This window comes from Aplosporella prunicola (assembly GCF_010093885.1).
Source record: "Aplosporella prunicola CBS 121167 unplaced genomic scaffold K452scaffold_22, whole genome shotgun sequence".
NCBI lineage: Eukaryota > Fungi > Ascomycota > Dothideomycetes > Botryosphaeriales > Aplosporellaceae > Aplosporella > Aplosporella prunicola.
This window is the reverse complement of record NW_022983550.1, coordinates 542,368-565,994: the sequence shown is the minus strand read 5'-3', so window position 1 is coordinate 565,994 and position 23,627 is coordinate 542,368. Positions and strand designations below refer to the sequence as shown.

Below are 23,627 nucleotides of genomic sequence, written 5' to 3'. Positions count from 1 at the left end.
TGCGATTTCGTCTTTGCCTTTGGTTGTCATTCTGGATGATTGAGGTGCGGTGTTGTGGTTGGTACCTTGGAGTGATGGTGTCGAGAGCGGGACAAGCGACGTCGAGAGGTGCGGCATTTCGCTTCGGGCACATGCGCCAACGGTCAAGGGTCAACACCAAACCATCTTTGGATCGATTCGCCCATCAAAAGTCCCAAAAGGGAATCTAAGTCGCCGGTTTAGTGGCCGTTGAGGCTTGGAGCTCGAGATGATCGCCCGAAGAGTCAACTCCGGCCGCCGGGTACCATCGTTCAGAAAGGCACCATCCGTGTTCGAGATCAATCACGCGGGAAAGTAAATCATCAAAAGCGGAAGTTGTCCTTCAGTACGTGTGCTCAAACTGTCGAAGATGTTCCAGTTTGGATTTCTGTCTACGACTAGAAAAGCAAAGAGCACCTTGGCTGAGGGTAAACCTTACCGCAAAAGGGCTGAACGCGTGGAAGCCACACCCGCGTCGGGGCTCAAAGACCTTCTTCGGTTCCTCTATCCCATATTCGTCTGACATGAGCATGGCTTTCCCGAACCTGTCTCCGGAGCTATGCCACATTGTTCGTACACGTTGAGAGAAAAGGTTATATCAACCTCTGGTCGAGACATTGCCTTATTGTATCCATAGTTGAAAAGCATTCAAGCTTTGTAAGGGCCACGAGACTCAATAACGCGACTTTGGATACGGATTGCATATGGGAATCTGAAATTGATGACGAATTTGCCCATTGAGCCACGATACTTTCGACTGCGTTCACTAATCAAGGCACATTAGAGTTTCGGATAGCACAAGCTCCAGAGATTGTAATGGCCGGCATCTTCGAAAGAGGGCCTGGACCTGCTCCTAACAATCCGTAGGCAGCCATCTACAGAGTTAACACATTGGTACCAGACAAATTAAAAAAAATATTTCTTGAATCAATATGGAAATGAACAACACTCATACATTGTCTAGACTTCAACCCCCGAGATCGACCCAATCCAAACAGCAAGTTCCCAGGAGACGCAGGAAGCTTACCTTCACCCAGCACACACACAACAAAAAAAAAAAAAAAAAAAAAAAAAAAAAAAAAAAAAAAGCTTCCACACAAAGCGACAGACTCTTGCTTTCAACATTAAGTGTGTCCACACCAGCAAACAAACTCCAATCCCAAGCCGCCACCACAACTCCGAACCACTAGGTAATTAGCGAACAAACATAAATACAAACACAAACAAGTAAACAAACAAACTAACAACCTAACCCAACACACCAAACCCTCCCCTCGGCCTCGCATCCCCACCACCCGCACCCTTACCCGCACTCGCACCCCACGCGCGCTAAGCTCGCGCCGACCCGCCAGTCCGCGCACGCCTCGCCGCTGCGCCACGGTTCACCACCACCACGCCGTACCTAAGTCTGTAAACTTTTCGCTTGGTGCGAAAAAAAGGGAAAGGAGGGACAGCACACGCCCGCTACGCTACGCACGTACGCACACGCGTGAGTTCGTCCGTTCCGGTGGCGACGTAGGCGGCTTACGTACCTTATGGCGTGGTGCGCACGAGGAGGGGATGCGTGCGTGGGCGGGCGTGTGTGAGTGCATGCGGCTGAGGTGGCGCTACCTAGTTAGTTGAGGTGTTGGCGGTGCGCTGTCTCGCCTCCGCGCGATACGGGGTCCAAACTGGTGGGATCGAGTCGATAGAGCTCTCAAGGATAGAGGAGGGGGGCTCTCTCTGATGGAAGTGAACTACAGTACGACTCTGCCGTAACACGCGCTGGACCGCAATGTAAAAACTAAAATCTTGGTATTCTACAGCGCAAATCTACACGCCACTCTTGCGCGCTCTTACATACAGCAACAACACAACCTACAACAGATCCAGGCCCACAGCCACCGTCTACGCAGCGTAGTGCCTCGAGAGAATCTCCTCAACCTTCTCCCTCACGCCCACCTTGTTGTTCGTCTCCTGCAAGAAGTGTCGCACCGTTTGCTTGTTGTTCTCCAGGTTAACGCGGGTCTTGAGGACGTCAGCTTCGCGCGGAAGGCCAATCCACGCGTGCGGGTATTTTTTGTAATTGGCCTCGGAGGCCGTGTTCAGCAGCTCGAGCGACGACGTGCTGGTGAAGAACTTCTCAATGTCCGGGACGCTGAGGTCCTCGAATGCGCCGGGTTGCCAATTGGGGCGCTCCTTTTGCTTGCGCACCAGGCGCGCCGTGACGCCCTCGACAAAGTCGGGGTGCTCCATGAACTTGGACGCAATGGCGTGCTCGCGCTGGAACGCCTCCGAGATGCTCCACTCCTCTCCGATGCGCATCTGCTTCAGTGCAACAAGAACCGACGTCGGCGAACGCTGCTGCATCGTGTTGATGGTCTTCTCAGCCCATTCGCCCAGCAGCGGGTTGCCAGACTCCTTGACCATGTTCAGCGCACCGATTATGTCGCCGATAGACTGCCTGTGGGGCCCGAAGCACTCGTCAATGGCCATGCGGAGTGGTCCCGAGATGGCAGGTCTCGATTCGGGCAAGCCCGTGACGTATTCCTCAATGGTGGCATTGATTACGTGGTAGCGTTCCTGCAGAGAATCGTAATCCTTGAAGGTGAGTTCGGCAAGACGAGCCTCGAGGTCGGGGAGAGACGAGGAGTGGATGAAATGGGTTGCGATGCCGTGGTAGCTGGGAACGCAGTTAGAACTATAACCGAAGACGACAGTGTCTAGAGCTTCTTACAAAGCATCCACGCCCCTCAGCTGCTCACTTGTCAGGGCCAAGTACGTGCCCATCTGTCCGTCCATCCTCGGGAGGAAGAAACTAGCGCCGACATCCGGGAAGAAGCCAATGGTAGTCTCGGGCATAGCAAAGATCGTGTTCTCGGTAGCTATCCTGAACGGGGCATGCACGCTCAGGCCAACACCACCACCCATGGTGATTCCGTCCATGAAGGAGATGAAAGGCTTGGTGTAGGTAGCAATGAGGTGGTCGAGCTTGTATTCGAGGGCAAAGTAGTCTTTCGACTGCTGCTGGCCTTCGGGGCCTTCCTGGTTCAGCTTGGCCAGGGCCGCGACATCTCCACCGGCGCAGAGCGCGCGGCCAGCACCCTTGACGATGACAACGTTGGCGAGTTGCGAGTTTGACCATTCCTGCACATATCGTCATCAGCAGTGGCTCCAGTGGGTTGGAGCGGGGACCGCACTTGTAGCCTGGGTATTATTTTACGCGCCATGGAGCCATTGAGGGAGTTGAGCTTCTTGGGCCTGTTGAGCTGGATGGTGCGCACGCCGTAGATGCGATCGAAGAGGACATCGTCGGGCTCGTCGCCGGGTTGCTCCTTAATGGCCACGCTATCCATCGAGTACTGTTTGGTGGGCGTTAGCGGTACCGGACGACGGGCATTGAAATGTGGGGATTAGGTACAGACCTGGCGGAAGGCGGGCTGGGTGATCTTGGCTCTCAGCGGCATGGCGGGGCTGCAGGAAAGCGACCGTGAGCTGAAGCTCGACGGGAAAGCTGCGCGTCTGGTGCAGGCGCGGAGGAGCATGTTGGGCGGGCTGCGAATGCGATGACGAAAATGGAGCTGGCGGACCTCGGTAGTGGGAGGAGCTCTAAGGTGGGATCAACGCGAGAGGAGCGAGAGGGAACGAGGCAAGAGAAAGAAAGAGAGGGGGGTGCGGAGGCGTCAATCAAGAGCTCCGGCTGGTGATTTTTCAACGTCGTCCCTCTTGGACTTGCACGCACCTTTTCTCCGCATCGACTTCCGCCGCAGAGCTCCCGCACGGCCGTCACGTGCGCCGGGCGTTGCGGCGCGCGAGCTCAGAAATTGTTCCGCTCGCCGCCAACCTCGAGCACTTCGCCCTCCTCCCTCCATCCATCGCCCCAACCCCTCATTTCCTCTTTCCTTCTTCTTTCGTTCCGTCGTAGGGTGCTGCCAACCATGTCTGCCTTTACTCGCGCTTTCCTGCGCACTTCCCGCGCGGCTTTCCGCCAGCGCTCCGGCGCCAACCCGCTGCAGCAGACTCTGGGCCTCCAGGGCTCTGCTCAGTACATGGGTGCCGTCCGCAACTACGCCGCTGCCTTTGAGCGTAGCAAGCCCCACGTCAACATCGGTAAGCCCGCCATCTAGGTACGCGTCGCCAACGCGTTCGCTGACAATGGCCCAGGTACCATTGGTCACGTCGATCACGGCAAGGTAAAGCTCCAATTGCCACTGCTGCACGCGCATTCGTGCTGACCATTGTAGACCACCTTGACCGCCGCCATCACCAAGCGCCAGGCCGAGAAGGGCTACGCCAGCTTCCTCGAGTATGGTGCCATTGACAAGGCTCCCGAGGAGCGCAAGCGTGGTATCACCATTTCCACCGCCCACATCGAGTACCAGACCGACAACAGGCACTACGCCCACGTCGACTGCCCCGGTCACGCCGATTACATCAAGAACATGATTACGGGTGCTGCCAACATGGACGGTGCCATCATTGTCGTCGCTGCCTCGGACGGACAGATGCCCCAGACCCGTGAGCACTTGCTGCTCGCCCGCCAGGTCGGTGTCCAGAAGATTGTTGTCTTCGTCAACAAGGTCGACGCCGTTGACGATAAGGAAATGTTGGAGCTCGTCGAGATGGAGATGAGGGAGCTGCTCACCTCGTACGGCTTCGAGGGTGACGACACCCCCATCGTCATGGGCTCTGCCCTTTGCGCCCTTGAGAACAGGGAGAAGGAGATTGGTGTCGAGTCCATTGACAAGCTTCTCGAGGCCGTCGACACTTGGATTCCCACCCCCGAGCGCGCCCTTGACAAGCCCTTCCTCATGTCCGTCGAGGACGTCTTCTCCATCTCCGGTCGTGGTACCGTTGCTTCCGGCCGTGTCGAGCGCGGTATCCTGAAGAAGGATTCCGAAGTCGAGATTGTCGGCAAGAACCCCACTCCCATCAAGACCAAGGTCACCGACATCGAGACCTTCAAGAAGTCCTGCGACGAGTCCCGTGCCGGTGACAACTCCGGTCTGCTTCTCCGTGGTATCAAGCGTGAGGAAGTCAAGCGCGGTATGGTCATTGCCGCCCCCGGTACCTCCAAGGCGCACAGGAAGTTCCTGTGCTCCCTGTACGTCCTGAGCAAGGACGAGGGTGGCCGTCACACCGGTTTCCACAGCAACTACCGCCCCCAGGTCTTCCTCCGTACTGCCGGTAAGTGATCAATGCCTTTGTATTTAGTGCCACGAACTGAAGCTAACTGCTCCCCACAGATGAGGCTGCCTCTCTCACCTGGCCCACCGAGTTCGAGGAGCAGGACAAGATGGTCATGCCCGGTGACAACGTCGAGATGGTCTGCGAGATCCACCACCCCTCGCCCATTGAGATCGGTCAGCGCTTCAACGTCCGTGAGGGTGGCCGCACCGTCGCCACCGGTCTCGTCACCCGCATCATGGAGTAAATATGTCCATGTGACGACGACGAGCAGCCCCGTTCATATATCCCACCCTCACGCCGCGAACGACCCTCCAAAAGTTAAAAAGCCGGTTGCGCCCTTCTCGATGCCTCTCTCCACGGCCTGGATGTAAACAAATCTCCACGTAACGCATTCGCCACATGTACCATATAGCACGTGTTTTTCGCAGCGCGCGCTTACTTCTCTCCCCCGTCTACTCCCCGCTCTATCTGCTGTTCTTTTGCGCGTTTGTAGCTTTTGTACTTTGGGTGGAGGGGCGTCGGTAGATAGGCGAGGCATGGGCATGGCATGCCTGGCATGCATCATCATCATGTAAGGCGTCATGTTGGTAGCAAACTACGTAATTCGAAAGTTTGACAAGGAAAAAAATTGGAAAAGATGGATTTCTTAAACATTTTTACTTGGGACTATGCTTGTGCTGCATGTGGTGAAGTGCACTGTATTGTTGCAGAGGACGGCAGCTCTGAACTACTCAGTCATGTACGTCCTAGAACATGTTCAAGAAAGCGAAAACATAGCCCACCATCGTTATCCCTTAACACTATATCCTAAGACTCTACACAAAGATCTAGCCTAACAAAACCCCACCTTACCCCTACCCCTAATCACATCAACACCTCTCAAGACCGACTACCGATAGAGACGAATTTACACACCATGATCAGACAACCCCGTATCCAGGCTAATATCTACAAAGTAACGCGGCTTTCTTGAAACAGATGAGGAAAACCGTAGATTTGGTTGTATAAACACATCAAACACACACAAACACACACAAGCTAAAACACCCACTCAGATACGCGATACCCAGATAGACATCTAGATAGGTAGGTAAGGTAGCTAGGAAGCGAATGCACTGCACTACACTACACACTATCCACTTCTCCTTCCCCGCTTTACTCCCTCGTCCATCGCCAGCAGAAGAAGAAGAAGAAGAAGAAGAAGAAGAAGAGGTGCAGACAAAAAGAAGAAGCTAGAAGAAAAACGAAAAAGACAAGGCAAGACAAACACAAGTCCGACGCTCGAGCGGCTAGGCTAGCATGGGCTAGGAAGCATAGCATAGCATAGCATCAGAAGGATACGATCAATAGGAAGGATGCCTAGACACAATACTCCCCGGCACAACCCTCGCCATCCACATACATACATACATACATACATACATACATACATACATACATAGACGCGGAGCAACAGAGTAATTGGGTAATTGAGTAGATAGATACCACATACGCACGTAGGTAGGTAGGTAAGTAGGTAAGTAGCTAGGTAAATAGGCGCAGCCGAGCCAAGCTGAGCTGAGCTGAGCCATGCCGTGCCATGCCGAGCCAGGGCCCTTCCTCTCCATCCATCCATCTGACTATCCGACTATCCAGCCATCCATCCATCCATCCATCCGTCGACCGCCGACGCTTTCCAATCCACATCCACCGGTAAGAAGCCCTTCCCCTTCACACATACATACAGTTATACAGTTCATCGAAGCCACGCCCGGCCCGTCCCGCCTCACCTAGGTTGCCTTATCAAAAGAGCGCGCGTACACGCACACCCCATCATCGTTGGCTTTTTTCCTTTCTCCTTCCACAACACAACACAACACACCACACCATACCACACCGCAACGCAGCAAAGCGTTCGTTCTCCCCCACCCCACCCATCCAAGTCCAGCCGCCGCGGCCCCTCTAGCGCCTAGTCAACAACCAAGCGTCCGTCTCGTCCCAGACCTGGCGATCCTTGACCGCCGAGCCCGCGACCTTGACGCCCGCATACACCGCGTCCCATAGCTCAAACGCGATGCGCAGATCCGAGCCTAGGTCGATGCTCTCCGGGAACCACTGTTGCGCGGCGCGGGCCTTGGTGCTGGCCTTGGCCTCGATCGACGTCGGCTCGGGTTGCATGTGCAGCTCGTCGAGGTACGACTTCACCGCGATGCCGAGCGCGCAGTCGTTGGGCAGGAGGAAGGGGAGCCTGTCGCTGGTTAGAGTCATGGGGATCTTGCTGTGCAGGGCAAGCATGGGTGACTTACTTGAGGGCGAGGTCCGTGAAGTCGTTCCGATCGCGGTCGGCGTCGCCGTTGAGCAACAGCGTCGTGAGACTGACCTCGGCGAGGTCGCGGAGACTATTCCGCACGGCCGAGATGATCGAGTGGTATCCAAGGAGGTGTCTGCTCAGCGGACCGGTGAAACCAATGGACTTGTGGCGCAGCTTGCCGAGACAGGCGACACGGGAGACGAGGAGGTTGTTGCGCTTGTCGGTTTCAGTGCCGCGAAGGGGTTGGCCGCCGTAGCTCGGGAACATGTTCTTGGAGTTAAGCAGGTTGAGGCGCACAAGCTCGATTGCGAGGAAAGCGGCCTCTTCGTGTTCGGCAGGGTGCTTCAACGCAGCAAGGGTGGTCTGCAGGGCCTTACCCCATTGGGTGAGGTTGTGATTTGAGTCAATGTATTCACGAAGCTGGAGGAACCGCCAGGTTGCGTTGTAGAGAATCTCGTCGTGGCTATAGAGAGCCTGCTGTCTATCAGCTTCATGCACAATACCTTCAGAGAATAGACGAACCTGTGTCGGGTCCTTCTTGCTAATTGTCTTCGAGACGAATTCGGCGTCCTTGAGGGAGAGGATCGCAAAACCGATGGCAGTATGCGGCTGTTGAAATCGATAAGTCATCTTCCTCCAAGACGAATCACATCGGGTGTAGTTACCTTTGTCTGCTTCACTTGCTCCTGAATGACGTTATCCTTGACGTTCCAAGTAGACAGTGATGGCCTGACATCCGGCGCGTCCCTCATGGAAAGCGTCTTGGTGTTTGCGCGGTCGAACCACGCCTGGAGGGTGACATCCTTGTGCTGATAGAAACGATGAAGTGGCTGAGAAAGCAAAGCGAGCGTTGCGGTCCGTAATGACGTGAGTTGTTCGCTGACGAGCTCACGATACTCTTGAGATTCGCCGCCATCCAGCGGGGCGACCTCTACAATCTCAGCCGAGGTACGGATGTTCAGAATCCTAGGACTGATAACACCCTTGGACAGGTAGAAATATATCTCATCCGGGAGACGTTGACCCATAAACTCGTGAATGTCGCCGGGAGCCTGCTCGATGCCGATTACTTCCACCTTTCCTTCTGCATTAAGGATGATGTGGTGCTGCAAGGCCAGGCGGGTGCGCATGAAACGGTCGGTGTAGTTCATCGAGCGAAGCTTGGGCTCGTCCTGGTAGTGCTGACATACCGAGATGCCGCTGCGACCAAATGACATCATCATCTCGACAGCGCTCTTGATCTTGGTCTTGCTCCGGCGAGGGGCGCTCTCCAGCAAGGGGAGAGGCGGAAGAAGATCCGAGCCTGAGAGCAGACAAGCGTCCAGGAACTGGTCGGCGGAAAGGTGACCAAAGTCCGCCATGCAGCGCATCCTCTTGAGCCAGACAATATCCCCATTTTCCCAATCCCAGTTTATGATGACTTGGTCGACGTCGAAGAGCATAAGTTCCGATGCGCCGGCGATTGCGTGGACGACCTGCTTCATGTTCTTGGACATGTATGCCAGCTGGCCTGTGTCAGCACCCATCCTGTTTAGTAGCGGAGAAACTGGAACTAACCTGACCCCAGGCGCTGTACGGCGCAACGAGGAAGTTGACGTTGGACTCGTGCAGCACCGCCTGGAAGCTGCGATATATCTCATCCGACCTGACAGGAGCTACCTTGACTATTAGTACGTCGATTTGTCCCGACAGAGCGTGCCAGGGAAGAGGTACGTACGCGCTTCTCCAAAGGTCGAGACCGCACGCTCGGCCTCAGACTGGTTGTAGAGCTCCCAGGCGTCTGAGGTGACGCGCACAGCCTCGTCCGACGCGCGAAACGGGTTGTCCTTCTTGCCAAAGTCAAGGCCATTGAAGACGAAGAAAGGAGTTATGTTGCGGGAGCGGAAACGGTTGACATCGTCCTGGATGAGGCGCTTCATGGCGAAGGGCAAGCCGCCGAGGGCGGGCAGCAGCGGCTCTTTCCATTGGGGGTCATTGAGCAGGCGGTTGAGATGGTCGGCGGCGTCAATGGCGACGGTGCATCCGGCGAGCTCGTCGATCTTGGAGGATTCGGTCAGACCGAGAGTCCAGTCGTCGTTGGGGGAAATCATGGTCAGGTCGGGGGTGAGAGCGGTGCGGTCGCGCGCGTCTGTGTCTCACTCAGTGTAGTAATGAACGAGAAAGCAATGGACCTATGCAAGCAGTCAAGTACTAGGAGGAGGAGGAATATGGAACGCCGGACGCCAAACGCCCCTTGGTGCAATGTGGGCGCGCTCGCAAATCTTTGGGGTTGCGGGGGAGTCGAGGGAGCTGTGGTAGGTGGTGGAAGCTTGGAGTGACCGCGGGCGCACTCGGCGCTAAGCCCGCATCCGGTATGGCGCGAATCAGCCCTATCATTTGGTCTTGGTCTTGTTGCTGCGCCGCCTCAACAGTCGAACATCCATCATCATGGCTGACATTCCTGTAATCGACATCGCCACTCCCACTCCGGCCGTCGCCAAGCAGCTGCTGGCCGCTGCCTCTGCTCACGGCTTCGTCTTTGTCCGCAACCATGACATCGGCCTGCCGCCAGAGGACATTCAGGCCATGTTTGCTCTGGTACATACATACATACATTACTCTATAATGCACACGATCTAATGCCGTCGCGTCAAGTCCCGCACCTTCTTTGAGTCCCCCTACCAAGTCAAGGCTGAATGCCCCTACGTGCCCGACAAGAACCAGGGCTGGGTCGGCATGCAGCGTGAGACTCTAGACCCCAAGACGCAAAAGGTGGGATGACATTTTGCCTAAACTTTCCATGGCGTGAGATGCATATATTCACTCAACTGCATATAAGTCTGACTATTGCCCCGTAGCGCGGTGATTTTAAAGAGTCAGTATCCACCCTCGGTCGTCCAAGGCATTGCATCCTCTGAGACACACATACACTAGAGCGTTCAACGTTGGCGAATATGTCGACGGAAGAGCCGCCCAGCCGCTCCCCAAGCCCTTTGCACCCCACGAAGCTCAGCTAGGCCGATTCGCCGACCAGTGCCATGGCCTCTGCAACAAGATCCTGCGCGTATTCGGCATGGCGTTCGAAGTGAGCAGACACCCACGCGAACGACCCAGCTCATCCACTCACATCAGTCAGATCGCAGAAGATGAGGGTGGGGCAGAATGGTTCGTGAAGCGGCACGACCGCAGCCAAGGCCCCTCTGGCAGCATCCTGCGCCTACTTTACGTATGAGATCTCCGCTTTAGAAGATTCGCAGCGGACCGCTAACGCGCAGCGCAGTATCCGTCGGTGCCGACCGAGAGCCATGACGAGACGGACATCCGTGCCGGCGCGCACAGCGACTACGGCTCCATCACGCTGCTCTTCCAGCTGCCGGGCCAGCCGGGCCTGGAGATCCTGACGCGGGAGAACGCTTGGGCTCCCGTGCCCGTCAACCCGCTCGACGACGCCGTGCCGCCCATCCTTGTCAACATCGGCGACCTGCTCAGTTACTGGACCGACGGCCTGCTACGCAGCACCGTGCATCGCGTCATCTTTCCTCAAGGCGAGCAGCATCGGGGCGCCGCGGACAGATACAGCATGGCGTACTTCTGCCATCCGTTGGACGAGGCGAGGCTGGTGCCGGTGCCCAGCGCGATAGTCAGGGAGCATGGGCGGGACAAAGGCGCTGGGGAGGCAGCCAAGGTGTTGACGGCAAAGGACCATTTGGTGGGCAGGCTGGCCGCGACGTACGGGAAATGACGGCAGTGATGCGCGTTGATGCGGGAGGGAGAATTATATCCGGACCCGCATGGACGGACGTTGGACGGGGCGTTGCAACTAACTTCGTAGTGGCCGTTACCGGGGCCCCGTCGAATTGCTTCTTCCTACAACGTCTATAGCAGAGCGAGAGAGAGTCAGGAGAGACTGTCGCAAGAGAGTGAAACAACGACGCAATCTCGTCGAAACCAGCGCAGGGCAGCAGCATGATAACGGAAGCGGCCCCCGCCCGCTCGCCTGCACCCGGAGACTTCCATGGAATGGATGATACAACGTAGCATGCCGCAGGACGCGCCACGACGAGGGCTTTGTTCACATGCAAAGCCCTCTCTTTGTCTGGTCTCACACCATAACGAAACGAAACGCAGTTCGTGTCAGGCACGCAAGGCGCAGACCAATGTCTGGAGCGATAAGGGATGGAGCACAGCGATCATAAAAAAGGTACGTGGTAGGTGTTACGTCGGGGTGGCAGACCGATCAGGTTCTCGAACGCCGAAAAAAGATCGCTATCAGGATTCAGGATTGCCAGGTGATGGCGTGAGCAGGGCCAGGCGGCTCATCAGCAATCAGCGCGTATCAACAGTCATCCACAACTGCAGGGCAGTGTTGCAGACCAGCCAGTCAGCCAGCCCCAAAGCCACAGCAGCGCAGTCGCACAGTCAAACAAGTCATCCAGTCAAGCGGGCCCGGGGGCGCCCAAGTAAGGATCGCCACGAAATTTATTCCCGCGCCGCTCCCGTTCCCGCAATCGAATCATCAGATCAAGATCAGCCCAGCAGGCGTCTGGCGTGACCCCCCGGCCTCACCGCCCGCGCACTGCAGCCAATGCCACGCCGCCACCCGCCCCAGCCCTACGCCAGGCCACGCTCGCTCCGCCGGCCGCGCCTCGCCTCCGACTGTCGCCCGAGTTTCTGCGCGAGGTGGCCTCCGTTATGTCCCGCGCCAGAGCGGGAATTCTTGGAAACCCTGGATTGCTGCGGCGACGGGGAGCTGTCAGGAGATATCACTTATAACTACTGCTGCTGCGCTGCTCTGCTCTGCATTCAATCAATTCAATCAATCCACACAGTTCGCTGTTGCTACTGCTACTGTCTGTCTCTACACAGAAAAAGACACTCCATTGAAGACCGACCATCATCCATCCGATCCGTTTTCGGCCACACATAAATTCACCACCACCATGTCGACAACTACCACCACAACCACGGCCCCCGCGCCCGCAATACAAACCATCACGCTGAAGCCATCTGCGCCCGCGCCCGCCCCAGCAGCCCCCCAAGAAGTCAACCAAGACTCGCCATTCCTACGCCTGCCCGCCGAGCTGCGCAACGAGATCTACAGCCTCCTCCTCACCTCGCCCACGATCCCCGCGCTGCAGCGCAAAGCAGCGCGCTGCACGACGTACAGCGCGGCGCGGGCCCTGCCGCGCGCAGACATCCACCCGGCAATCCTGCAGACCTGCCGGCAGATCCACGCGGAAGCCACGCCCATGCTCTACGGCCGCAACACCTTCGCGGCGCACCCATCCCTCCTCTCGGGGCTCCCGAACCTCGTGCAGCCCTCCCGCCCCGTCACCGCACCCTCCGTCGCGAACCTGATCCGCAACTGGCGCCTCGCGGTCCGGCTGGACACGGACGCGCGCTTCAGCGCCAAAGACGCGGCGCGCGCCTTCTCGGGCGCCGAGAGCCTCGACATCGAGGCGTGGCAGGCGCAGTTCGAGGCCGCCGACTACAGCGTCCTGCGCCTGTTCGAGGAGGTGCGCGGAGTTCGTCGCGTCCGCGTTCATGGCTCCGTCGAGCCCCGCTTTGCGCGGTGGTTGGAGCTGGTGATGATGAGTCCGGAGGAGAGCGAGGACGAGTGCATGGGCAGTGGCGCGAGCACGCCCGCTTATGTCGAGTTTGATGGGGAGGATGGAAGGCGCATGGGGCGCGGGCCGGGTGGCTTGCCGTTGTGGGCGCATTAGCTTGCGTCCGCCGTCCTGTCTGTCTTGCCTTTCTACCTGTCTGCTCGGAAAAAAAGATGAGCGCGTTGCTTTTGAATGGCGTTTGAGGGGCTTGGGTGTCGCGCTTGCATGAGATACCCTATTGGCGTTTTGTTTTTGTTTTGATAGATTTTTCGTCACCGGACGATGACGACTAGTATCTTGTAATTGGGAAAAGAGCCGATGTGTGGGGGATTGCGGCTTTGATTGAGCTTGGTAATAGACCCGATCCTGACATCGTCGGATCGTTTTGACACACCATTGTTTTGTTCACTGCTTCGATGTGATGTGCGCTGCTGTTATAGAGTTAGGAACATGACTTAAACTCGCGACTTGGCTTGCTTGCAAATAAGCTTGTCAATGGGTTTAGGAGCTGGCGATTGAGGTCGCGGCTCCGAATCTCGGTTTTGTGTTCTATCTGTCAGCAGTGTCGTTGTGAGATTGCTGGCTCCGTTGCAGATGCCAATTGGACCAAGTGGGAGTAAGGTTTCCTGAATTCGGCCGCGTCGCGCAGCGTCTATGTGGACAAAACCTCGTCGACAGTGGTGAACCCGCCCTTCTGATGCCCGTATACACTGTACAATCAAACCCCTCCGTTCGAGTAAATAAACGCCTCATGCGCCGTGTGTCATGCCAACGAAAAAATCGGGGCTAATTTTTTTCGTACTCTCCCTTCGCGCCCACCACCGAGAACAAAAAAAGAAGACACCAGACCGGGATCTGATTACTCCACGCCTGCCTGCGGTCTGTCTCTTCCCCATCTCCCTTCCCGTCAAAACAACAGATCCAAAGACTTCTTTCCGGCAATCTAGATCTTGACACCCTGCTGGGCCTTGAGCACCGCCTTGACCAAGCCGTCGTAGGCCTCCTTGTAGTCGGCCTCGTCCTCGCCCTTGCCGTCGCCCTTCTTGTTGCCGCGGTCCTTGCAGATCATGACGACCGACGTGGGGCGCTTGGTGTTGCCGGCGGCGCCCAGCTCGGCGCGCGACGCAACGAAGATGTACGGCACGTTGTGGTCCTCGCACAGCACCGGGATGTGCGAGATGACGTCCATGGGCGAGATGTCGGCGGCGATGACGACGACAGCCGTGGGGTCCGAGACGGCAGACGAGCTGGGCAGGTTGGTGCCCGACTTGCGGATGGCCTTGACGACTTCCTTGACGCCGCGCTTGAGCGTCTTGTTCTTGGCGGCTGCAGAAGAGTTTGTTAGGATTGGGAGGTCATATCATACGTGCATGGTGTGTGGACGTACCCTTCTTGACGCTCTTGAAAATCTTCTTGGTCGTCTTGTCGTCGGCCAGCGGGTTGGCAAAGGGCACCAGCGCGCCGCGGATGACCTGCTCGGTCTGCTCGTCGTCGCTGTCGTCGGCCTTGGGGCGACTGGCAATGGCGACGGCCTTGCTGGCCTCGGCGCCCGAGGCGGTGTCGCTCAGGCTGGCGAGAAGGGCCTCGGCGACATGCTCAGGCTGCTGCTTCTTCTCCTTCTTGTCCTTCTTGCTCTTCTTGACGCCGTCGGTCTCGGAGCGCTTCTCCTTCTTGTCCTTCTTGACCTTTACGTCCTTGTCCTTGGCCATTGTGGTGGTAGTGGTGGTGGTGGTGGTGGTGGTGAGTTTGTCGGTGTGCGTGGTAAAGCTCGACGTCGCGCGTTGGAGCTGTGCGGCGCGCAAAAAATCTCCAAGTCGCATTCCGCCTTAGTTCGTTTTGGGCTTAGGGTCTCGTTCCGCCAAGCCGCCCTCATCGACCTCGTTGCACCTCACCCACATGTTCATGAGATTATCATCCGTCTGTCGAATCTCTGTCTGTGTGATCGTCTTTCTTCCACATGAGCAACAGCAAAGCTCTACCTCTCACTCTCAACCGTCTTTCTCCCATTTTCCTAGCCAGTCAACCTCCATAAATAAAAAATCAGAAAACTTAGAAGACTCGCTCTAAAAGAAAATTTGCCACCTGCTGAAAGTATTAGTTTGGATACAAAGCAAAAATACCACAATAATGAAACTCACCCCACTCGCTCGCTTGCTGAACTCAAATGACTCCAGTCAAAAGAGCCACCATAGCTGTACAAAGAAGCAAGCCTTGCCATCTACTGAATGAGTTAGCAGTGAAAACACCACAGCAACAAACAGCAAAAAACTTAAACTGCTTCCACCCCACCACCACCTCACGCAAACAAATCATCATCACCATCAGCGTCCAACCCATTCGGCGGCGAGGTATTCTCCTTATCCGACGCCGGCTCCATATACATCTCCCAGCCCGCACGTCTACGGCGCGTCGCGGGCGACGGCGAGCGCGGCGGCTCCGGGTCCTCAAAGACATCGAACGGCGCGTGGGCAGCGGAGCTGCGGCGACGGCCAAGCTGGCGCTCACGGCCGCGCCCGCTGGACCACTCTACCAGCGACGACATCGACATGGAGCGGTCCGGTGATGCTGGCGGCGGCGATGACGCCGACGTGGTCCGAGAGAACTGGAAGGACGTTGATCGCTGCATTGGCGAGGACGCTGACGACGTTGCGCGCTGTGAGGGGGTTGGCTGCTGCTGCTGCTGTTGCTGCTGCTGGGTTGGCGAAGCCGGTGGCGACGATGACGGCTGTATCGGCGACGAAGGGGCACCGAAGCGCAGCGGCAGTGGCAGCGGCGCAAGCGGGTGACGCGGCTCCGCGGCCTCTTCTTCTTCTTCCATCTCCTCCCTCTCCGCTTTCTCTTCACCTTCATCATGCCGAGGTGAGTCAAAGACGCTACCACTGGGCGAGGCGCTGCGAGGCAGCTCGGCAGCGACCTCGTAGCGGCCGGCGGAGGGCGGAGTAGCGGGGCGGGGTGGGGCGACCTGCGATGGAGGCGTAGAGGGGGGAACAGTGCCAGGCTGGGAGCGGGCGACTTGGTTGAGCGGGGTAGTGGTTGTAGTGGCGGCGATGGAGTGAGAGCGCCGGGGCGCAGGCGTGATGGGCTGCTGTAGCAGGAGCGCTTGATGGGGCGAGCTGGTGGGTGAGGCTGGAGCAGAAGCGGCGGCGGCGGCCTTGCCGCTGGCCGCGGAGAGTTTGCTGGCGGGCATGCTGGTGGTTTATGGTAGTGGTTGTGGTGGGCGAGGGTTGGTTAGTGCTGTGGAGAGTTGAAGTGGGTGTGTGGAGGGTGGCTTTTCTAATTATCTGTGAAGTGTGTTAATGAATGCAAGTGAATTGAATGCTGCAGTCACACTACTTTGATGCCTGGCGTTGCTCTCAACTAAGCGGCGTCCAGTCACATGCTCTCATCTAGGATGCAAAGTGGCGGAAGAGGAAGAGACGGCGCTTGTTACTGAACAAACGACAACCATCAGCTTTGCGAAATGAACTCCAAACCAAGCACTTCCCAAACAGGAGCGTTAAAAAGCATGTGTACAAGCCTTTGTAGGCGGAGTGAAACATCCTGCAACATCCCGAGCAGGCCGGCCTAAACAGGCCAAGTGGATGTCTTATAGCGGATGAGGTTGAAAGCCTCACTAACACATATACAAACAAGGCAGGGAGAACACCAAAAAAGAAGCTTGGCTGCTTCAGTTTTCTCGACACAAACGACGTTGGTCAGCGCACATAATGGCAGTCATTCATTGCTCTGCCTTGTTCTGGAAGCATATATATACGTACAGTGAGTTTTTAATCTGTGCATATTGTGCAACAGAACAATGAAACTTCAAGCATGGATTGTTAGTTCCGTTAGTATTCATAGTTCTTCTCCCAATTAATATGTATACGGCACTCACTATACGCGTCTGCATACAGTATAGAGCCGGAAATGCATCCGCATCTGATGCAAATCTTCCACCACGTACATACATACAAATATACCAAACTTACATCAAAGGACACACTTTAACCGAAAGATATCTATTAAAGCAACGTGATTCCTCTCCAGCGAAAAAGACAAAGATCAATTTATCCCTCTTGTAGATAGAAGAAAGTTCTTGATACTGTGCGAAGCTGTTAAAGCGTACTGTGTATGCAATCTAACAACAACGCGAAAATCACTTCATTCTTTTGTGAGTGTCTCTGTTCAGAAAACTTTGAAATTATCCGTGCGGCTGCGAATATACTACCTTAAGTCGAGATATCTCGCGCAGTGGTTTGTGGGCTGTGGCACATGATAAGCCAAATATGATTGTATATCCCTGAGACGGTTTAAGCGGGTTGGGATTGAGATTGTCAACGTTGATGGAGCAGCTAAGCGTTCATATAGAGAAGTCATTTCTCCGAAAAAAGAAGCCAATCAACATGACAAAAAGCCAGAAGAATCCAAGCAAAGCAGAAACTCCTTCCAAAGCTCTCTAAAAAGCTCAACCAAATCAACCCCATCTACGCAAACAACTCTAACCACGCTCTTTACCTCTACATTCCAAAGCCCAATAACCCAGACCCAAGTCAACGCAACGAACTCACTCGCCGTTACCTATCCAGTCCATCCAGCTCTACCAGCCTCCTCACAACACCCACGACGTCACTTCCCGCGAGATCCATGCTCGGGTCATCGATCTTGCTCGCTAGCGCCTCATCCAGCATCATGCGCAGCCTGCTGACAAGGACACCGATGCGCGCCCAGCCGCGCAAGCGATGGTATCCGTCGACGACGATGCCGCGGCCCAGCGTGTCCAGCGTGATGGGGCCGGAGAAGAGGAGGAGCGTGTACGCATTAAACGCTGAATTGCACATTAGCCGCTATGCCAGACGGGATTAAGAGAGAGGGAGAGAGAGCAACTTACGCGTCAAGTCCCGAATGAAAATCTTGCTCGTCGCCATCTTGGTGAAATAGCTCATGAACGTCGCGCCGCTCGGGAAGCCCTGCGCGTCGAACAGCGTGCTCGACGGATGTACAAACACGCGCCCGTTCTCCTGGTTGAAGTACTTGATCGTGCGAGCCTCTGGGTCCAGCTCCACCGCGCCAGACACCGACGCCGCGAACTTCTTGTCCGGGAAGTCTATGCGCGCGATTTGAGGGTTGAACGAGCCGGCCACGAGCGCGCGCAGCAGCGCGTCGTTCGTATTGTGACGATTCAGGTTCGCGCTCTGCTGCTGCTGCTGCTGCTGCTGTGCGGAGTAGGATGAGTATCTTAACGGAATGAAGCCTGTTTCCTGCAGCGAAGACAGGTATTGTCGCCGGTTGCTGCTGATGTCGTTGAGCGTGTTTACGCTGAGGAAGTTCTCCTCGCACCAGAAGCGCACGTCGCGCGCGCCAACGCCCTTCTCCCGCACTGCGATCCAGCTCTCGTACGCGCGTAGATCGGCAATTAAGTCGCCCTGGCCCTTGCCGAAGGACGAGCGGGCAGCTTTGGACTCTTCGCGTTTAGCCTGGGGCGAGACGAAGGGGCTGCGAATGGTGAGGATCGCGGCAATCGTAAGACAGGCCTCCAAGCAACCGAACGTTGCGCCATAGATCATGAGTTTCGCGCAACGCAGATCGGCGGGCACGACGGCCAGGTGTCTTCCGAGCGCGGTCATTTCTTCGCCATCGATAGCGCCGATGCGGCCAAGCAGGTCGACGGCGCCTTCGACCGCGATGCTGTCTGGCGGCGTGAGCGCGCCAGCGAGGAAGCTTGCAACATCCTTGACACCCATTGCCTTGACTGAGAGACACAGCTGCTCTAGCGGCACGCGTCGGATCTCCGGGTCTGGACGTTCCATCATCTGGCTCTGTTCGGCATTACGTGTATACAGCTTGTAGCATTTGCCCGCCCGGACACGTCCTGCACGACCGCGACGCTGCTTGCACGCTGCACGCGACGCCCAAGTCTCAGCCAGCTTGACCATGTTGTTCGAAGGGTCGAAGCTGGTTTCCTTGACGCGACCCGTATCAATAACAGCTACCACATCCTCGATGGTGATAGAAGTCTCGGCAACGTTCGTGCTGGCGATGACTTTTCTCATTCCCTTGGGTGCTGGAGGGAAAACGCGACGTTGTTCTGCTGGGAGAAGAGATGCGTGTAAGGGAAGGCCAAGAACGTTTGGCATCGAACGCAAAGCCTGCATTCATTGTTAGTCCGTCATCGAACTAGATACCTGTTGGAACTGGCGAAGATAGTCCAGAAAACACATACCTGTAGCGTCTTGTCGATCTCCATGGTTCCAGGCAAGAAGATCAAAATTGCGCCATCCTGGGTCCCCAACTCCGAGTCTATATGCCGTACAGTCTTCGCAATCAGGTCGTAGTTGATACCCATGCCGATACTTCTCAGCGTATCACTAATTCCCTTTTGCGCAGACCCATCGTCCCAGTCTTCATCCGTGGTGTGCCCATTGAAGCCTGTCATGCGGACCACGTCGTCGACGTAGAAGTCAGTCACAGGATGAGTGCGGCCTTGGATCTCAATCATCCCAACTGCACCGACTGCCGGCTTGAAGTAGTTTGCGAACATGTCCGCGTCAAGCGTGGCACTCATGAGAATGACTCTAAGGTCCTTGCGCTGCTTGAGGACGTCCCGAAGCAGGACGAGAAGGAAATCGGTATCGAGACTACGCTCGTGAACTTCGTCGACAACGACGTGAGTGATGTCTGCCAAAGAAGCCACAACATCCTCAGGACGACCACCAGAGGTCTGCAATCGGCGGAGCAGAACACCGGTCGTCATGAAGGTAAGCTTTGTGACGCCGTGCTTGTATCTCGACTCGCCGCGGATAGAGTATCCGACTTCGTCACCGACAGCACCACATCGCTCGTCAGCCACCCTGTCTGCTAGACCCAGCGCGGAGATACGTCGTGGTTGAGTGCAAACGATGTTCGCTGCTTCGCCGAGTTGACGTCGATACAGATCGTCCAGCACAAATTGTACGGACTGAGTCGACTTTCCGGATCCTGTCTCTCCCGAAATGATAACAACTTGGTGCTTATTCACGGCCTCTACAATAGCCTCTTCTAACTGCCACGCAGGAAGATTTTGACGAGCGCGTAACATACGCTGACCAGCTGAGCTATTAAGCCTCGACTGCCACCCTTCAAGTATACGCAAGCTGCTTGGAGTACCGGGCCGCCAGTCAACACGCCTTGGGCGGCGTTGACGACCCTCCTTCTTTTGGACTTCTTTCGTGTGCGCGCCGGTATCGGCGGCAGCAATTGCAGAGGAAACATCAGTGAGACGACCTGGATTTTCGATGACGCCGGGTATCTCATGCTCTAGCCAGTCCACAATGTTGAAGATCATTTGTTCTCCGAGGAAGCTTTCTTGTGCCTGTGCTAATACCTGTTTAATTATGCTGAGGCGTATATAAGCTGGAATCTTCGCTTGGATCGAGATGATAGGGAGGACATTCGGGTATGGACCATAAGGCTTCCGAACATGCAAGGAGAAGTCCGTTTTGTTGTCCCCAGTGACCTCAAGCCGGATCTGGCACTGATCGGGACTGCTTAAATTATACTTCTCGTCATAAATGGCCGACAGAGTAGTCTGCTCTTCAGCCCACGGGTCATCCATTTTCTCATAGGTTTCGTTGGACTCGCTCATATCCAAGCTTGAGAGTTGCTCTGCAAGCTGATCATCGCCAAGCAAACGAGCTTGTAGCAGGCCAGCTGCCTTGGCTTCATCTCCACGAAAGGCATCCAACGCCTCTTCGCAAAGTTCCACGGCATAACCGGTAGCGGCTAGGCGTTTAATGGCAGCTTCTCGTTTGAGGTTTCCACTAGCCATACTGATCCCTGCGGTATATCCCTCCGGTAAACTCCAGCTGGGGAGATCGTCCTCGGGAACATGAATAAGGAGCCATTCCAGTATTTCCTCGCGATCCTTGCAAACTTCTGCCGCTTCCTCAACATGGCTCTTGCGGAAACCAAGCTCGGTGATTTCCTTTATGACACGAGCACGCTGGTCCTTTGGCATTTGAACATTGTGCGGATTCCACACAGCATCACGTCTGATGAGGCTTTCAATTTCCGTCCTGATTCTCTTACCCATGTCGATCTTTGGTACCCGAGTCCAGCCCCGCATGAGGTTACTGTTACTGCTAGCCTGGCCTGGGCCCTTGGGCTGGTTTTGTTCCTTATCCTTTTGTTTGGCAGTCTCCTCGCGCCTCTTAGCGGCTTCGGCTTTGACAGCCTCCCGCTCCTTGAATGCCACGAAAGGATCAGCCTCGTACATCCATCCTTTCCCTTCCTTTGTGTCCGTTTTCTTCATATCCGTAAATGGTCCTTTCCAAAGGTCGCGGTAGGTGGGCGGCATCATCATGTGGATGTTCTTCATGTTGGCTACCCGGAAGAGAGTATAGGCTGCGGCAAAATGACGCGCTTCCAGGGCAGTAGGTTGGACCCCGAGATCTTGTTGTTCCACAGGAAGCCTTACTGGGGGAACTGTTGTCGTCTCCCGTGTCTTGGGGTTAGTGTACTTGAGGTTAACGTGCGCGACGAAGCCGTTCTTGACTTTGTTCTGGACTTTGGTTAGCTTGACAATACAGCCACTCTCGCCGCATATTTACAAACCATAGTGTAATCGGGCTTCTCCCATTTCTGCTTCTGACAGTGTTCAGAGAGCATGTTGACCGGGAGCTTGCCAGTCCATGATGCGCCGCCGATTATGGTGCGGGTGTCGGGCTTTGGAGGACCGGCCTCGTGCAGCTCAACAGCACTCTTTCCTTTGGCCTTGCCCTTGCTATTGTCGGAGGCTCCTTGCGCGGCATCGCTCTTGTTCTTGTTCTTCTTCGAGTCGCCCTTCGCATTGGAGAAGACTATGTAACTCGTGTCCTCGGCGTTAGCGGGAGACGGGGCGGACTTTTTGGAACCACCGCCGCCGCGCGGGGGGTGCGGGTTCTTCGGCATCCTCGTACGGGTCGAAGTGGCGAGAGTGAATGGTGTTGGGGTAGGGAATCCATCGAGATGAGTGCGCTTGGCGGGGAAGATTCGCGGGGGTGGACGAAATTCTGCCGTAGGGCTGAAATACGCAAGCTGCAAGGGTCGACGGCGACGGCATGACGCATCCACGGTACTTCCTTCCGACGACGGGCACTTCTCGAACAATCCGGTTGTGCCTGTCAACTTCGTTTGCACCCTCCAAGATTCCCTATTCGTATAGACTCTCAGCGAATAAATCTCTAGTCCGGAACATGGCCGACAGCGGCAAACACGCACAAGATGCCATCACTGAAGAGGAGATGACTGGGGAAGCCGTCTCGGCACCGGATCCGTCAACGAACAAGCGCTCCAATGCATGTGCGTAATGCGAATTCACTGCGGGTAAGGAGACCAGACTGAAGATTGACAGTTACAGAGCTCATGATGCGCAAACGGCCAAATACAACCAAGCAAAGCTACAAATCCACCTCCGTCCCAGGCGCCACCACCACCTTCTTCGGTAGAGATGGCTTAGGAGCTTACATTGCTCATCCGGAGGCATTTGGCCCGGAGCGTGTCATCTCGTACACGGATGACTGGGTTGTCATCAACGACATGTACCCAAAATCTGTCATTCATCTCCTGCTGCTGCCGCGCGACCCGGCCAAGACGCTCTTACATCCATATGATGCATTCGAGGACGCCAAGTTTCTTGAAGCCTGCAAGGCCGAGCTCGAAAAGGTCAAGCAGATTGTTGCCAGCGAACTACGACGCAGATACGGCCGAGGCTCGAAGCAGGACCAAGCACGCAATGAAGCCATGGACTCGGATGACACTCCCGGTCCGGATGAGCTTCCAGAGGGCCGTGATTGGTCGCAAGGCCTGCTCACTGGCATCCACGCATACCCCTCCATGAGCAACTTGCACATCCATTGCCTCTCGCCGGACAGAAACTCGCCCTGCTTGAAGCACCGGAAGCATTACAATAGCTTCTCGACTCCGTTCCTCGTACCTCTTGAAGCTTTCCCGCTTCCGCAGGACGACCCGCGCAGGCATCCAGGACGCGCGGGCTACATGAACCGCGAGTTCGTTTGCTGGAGATGTCAGCGCAACTTTGGGAAGAGTTTTGCAAAGTTAAAAGAGCACCTGGGAGAGGAGTTCGACGAATGGAAGACAGAGTAGATACGCAGCTAACAGGGCATAACAGGCCGGCTTATGGGTACGGATAGAACCTCGTGCAGATGAATGTACTCGTACAAAAAGCGTATTTTGTACTGCGGTGACACACTCCCTTGCATAGAACCGACGTGTAGTCCGGGTAGTGAAGGAGTGACTTGTCGACTTTCACACTTGGGTCAAATGACCAGCGCCAGAGTGCCAGCTAGAGTCTTTGACCTGCCTGATCGGAGTGAGCGCGTCGAAGGACGAAGCGTGTCTGACCCGAAGCGGCAGAGCGGCGGCGGCGACGTCGAGTCCCGTGACGGAGCGGCTGACGATATGGCTTCTCGAGTCACCCTCCCGTTATCGCCACAAAGCTGCCTCTACGCCCTCGGATGCAAAACCGTGCAACACCTACCCTCGCGCAGAAGCCTCAATGCCCCGGCGCATCTGTAGATTGGCCCCCCACACTGCCCTCGGACTCGCGTGCG

At 55.9% G+C, this 23,627-nt stretch overlaps 9 protein-coding genes across 9 annotated transcripts; 4 read left to right on the top strand and 5 right to left on the bottom strand.

Moving 5' to 3' along the window:
- Positions 1 to 1,905: 1,905 nt before the first annotated feature.
- K452DRAFT_233557 (uncharacterized protein) lies at positions 1,906 to 3,353 on the bottom strand (the record flags this gene model as incomplete). Its single annotated transcript, XM_033537313.1, has 3 exons — positions 1,906 to 2,680; positions 2,735 to 3,144; positions 3,198 to 3,353. 3 exons carry the CDS (start codon positions 3,351 to 3,353, stop codon positions 1,906 to 1,908), a joined length of 1,341 nt encoding a protein of 446 aa, XP_033394584.1.
- A 582-nt stretch (positions 3,354 to 3,935) lies between these two features.
- K452DRAFT_233702 (uncharacterized protein) lies at positions 3,936 to 5,431 on the top strand (the record flags this gene model as incomplete). Its single annotated transcript, XM_033537323.1, has 4 exons — positions 3,936 to 4,107; positions 4,162 to 4,190; positions 4,242 to 5,184; positions 5,244 to 5,431. The coding sequence occupies 4 exons, from the start codon at positions 3,936 to 3,938 to the stop codon at positions 5,429 to 5,431; spliced, it is 1,332 nt and encodes a 443-aa protein (XP_033394583.1).
- Positions 5,432 to 9,104: 3,673 nt separating this feature from the next.
- K452DRAFT_85496 (uncharacterized protein) lies at positions 9,105 to 9,768 on the bottom strand. Its single transcript, XM_033547236.1, has one exon. It carries the CDS (start codon positions 9,565 to 9,567, stop codon positions 9,145 to 9,147), a length of 423 nt encoding a protein of 140 aa, XP_033394582.1. The 5' UTR covers positions 9,568 to 9,768; the 3' UTR covers positions 9,105 to 9,144.
- Positions 9,769 to 9,904: 136 nt separating this feature from the next.
- Positions 9,905 to 11,198, top strand: K452DRAFT_300923 (uncharacterized protein; the record flags this gene model as incomplete). The annotated part of the gene is made up of 6 exons (XM_033542385.1): positions 9,905 to 10,054; positions 10,112 to 10,228; positions 10,315 to 10,331; positions 10,391 to 10,541; positions 10,593 to 10,682; positions 10,737 to 11,198. 6 exons carry the CDS (start codon positions 9,905 to 9,907, stop codon positions 11,196 to 11,198), a joined length of 987 nt encoding a protein of 328 aa, XP_033394581.1.
- Positions 11,199 to 12,510: 1,312 nt separating this feature from the next.
- On the top strand, positions 12,511 to 13,074 carry K452DRAFT_194578 (uncharacterized protein; the record flags this gene model as incomplete). Its single annotated transcript, XM_033535917.1, has 1 exon — positions 12,511 to 13,074. A coding segment is annotated over one exon (564 nt), but the record flags the coding sequence as incomplete, so codon positions are not given.
- Positions 13,075 to 13,785: 711 nt separating this feature from the next.
- On the bottom strand, positions 13,786 to 15,348 carry K452DRAFT_255791 (uncharacterized protein). The gene is made up of 2 exons (XM_033538370.1): positions 14,450 to 15,348; positions 13,786 to 14,388 (listed from the first exon to the last, which is right to left on the bottom strand). Exons 1-2 carry the CDS (start codon positions 14,880 to 14,882, stop codon positions 14,006 to 14,008), a joined length of 816 nt encoding a protein of 271 aa, XP_033394579.1. The 5' UTR covers positions 14,883 to 15,348; the 3' UTR covers positions 13,786 to 14,005.
- Positions 15,349 to 15,358: 10 nt separating this feature from the next.
- Positions 15,359 to 16,249, bottom strand: K452DRAFT_300920 (uncharacterized protein; the record flags this gene model as incomplete). The annotated part of the gene is made up of 1 exon (XM_033542384.1): positions 15,359 to 16,249. One exon carries the CDS (start codon positions 16,247 to 16,249, stop codon positions 15,359 to 15,361), a length of 891 nt encoding a protein of 296 aa, XP_033394578.1.
- Positions 16,250 to 17,340: 1,091 nt separating this feature from the next.
- On the bottom strand, positions 17,341 to 22,034 carry K452DRAFT_276693 (uncharacterized protein). The gene is made up of 4 exons (XM_033539289.1): positions 21,631 to 22,034; positions 19,262 to 21,577; positions 17,930 to 19,187; positions 17,341 to 17,866 (listed from the first exon to the last, which is right to left on the bottom strand). Exons 1-4 carry the CDS (start codon positions 21,964 to 21,966, stop codon positions 17,616 to 17,618), a joined length of 4,161 nt encoding a protein of 1,386 aa, XP_033394577.1. The 5' UTR covers positions 21,967 to 22,034; the 3' UTR covers positions 17,341 to 17,615.
- Positions 22,035 to 22,157: 123 nt separating this feature from the next.
- Positions 22,158 to 23,260, top strand: K452DRAFT_276691 (uncharacterized protein). Its single transcript, XM_033539288.1, has 2 exons — positions 22,158 to 22,356; positions 22,409 to 23,260. Exons 1-2 carry the CDS (start codon positions 22,251 to 22,253, stop codon positions 23,158 to 23,160), a joined length of 858 nt encoding a protein of 285 aa, XP_033394576.1. The 5' UTR covers positions 22,158 to 22,250; the 3' UTR covers positions 23,161 to 23,260.
- Positions 23,261 to 23,627: the final 367 nt, after the last annotated feature.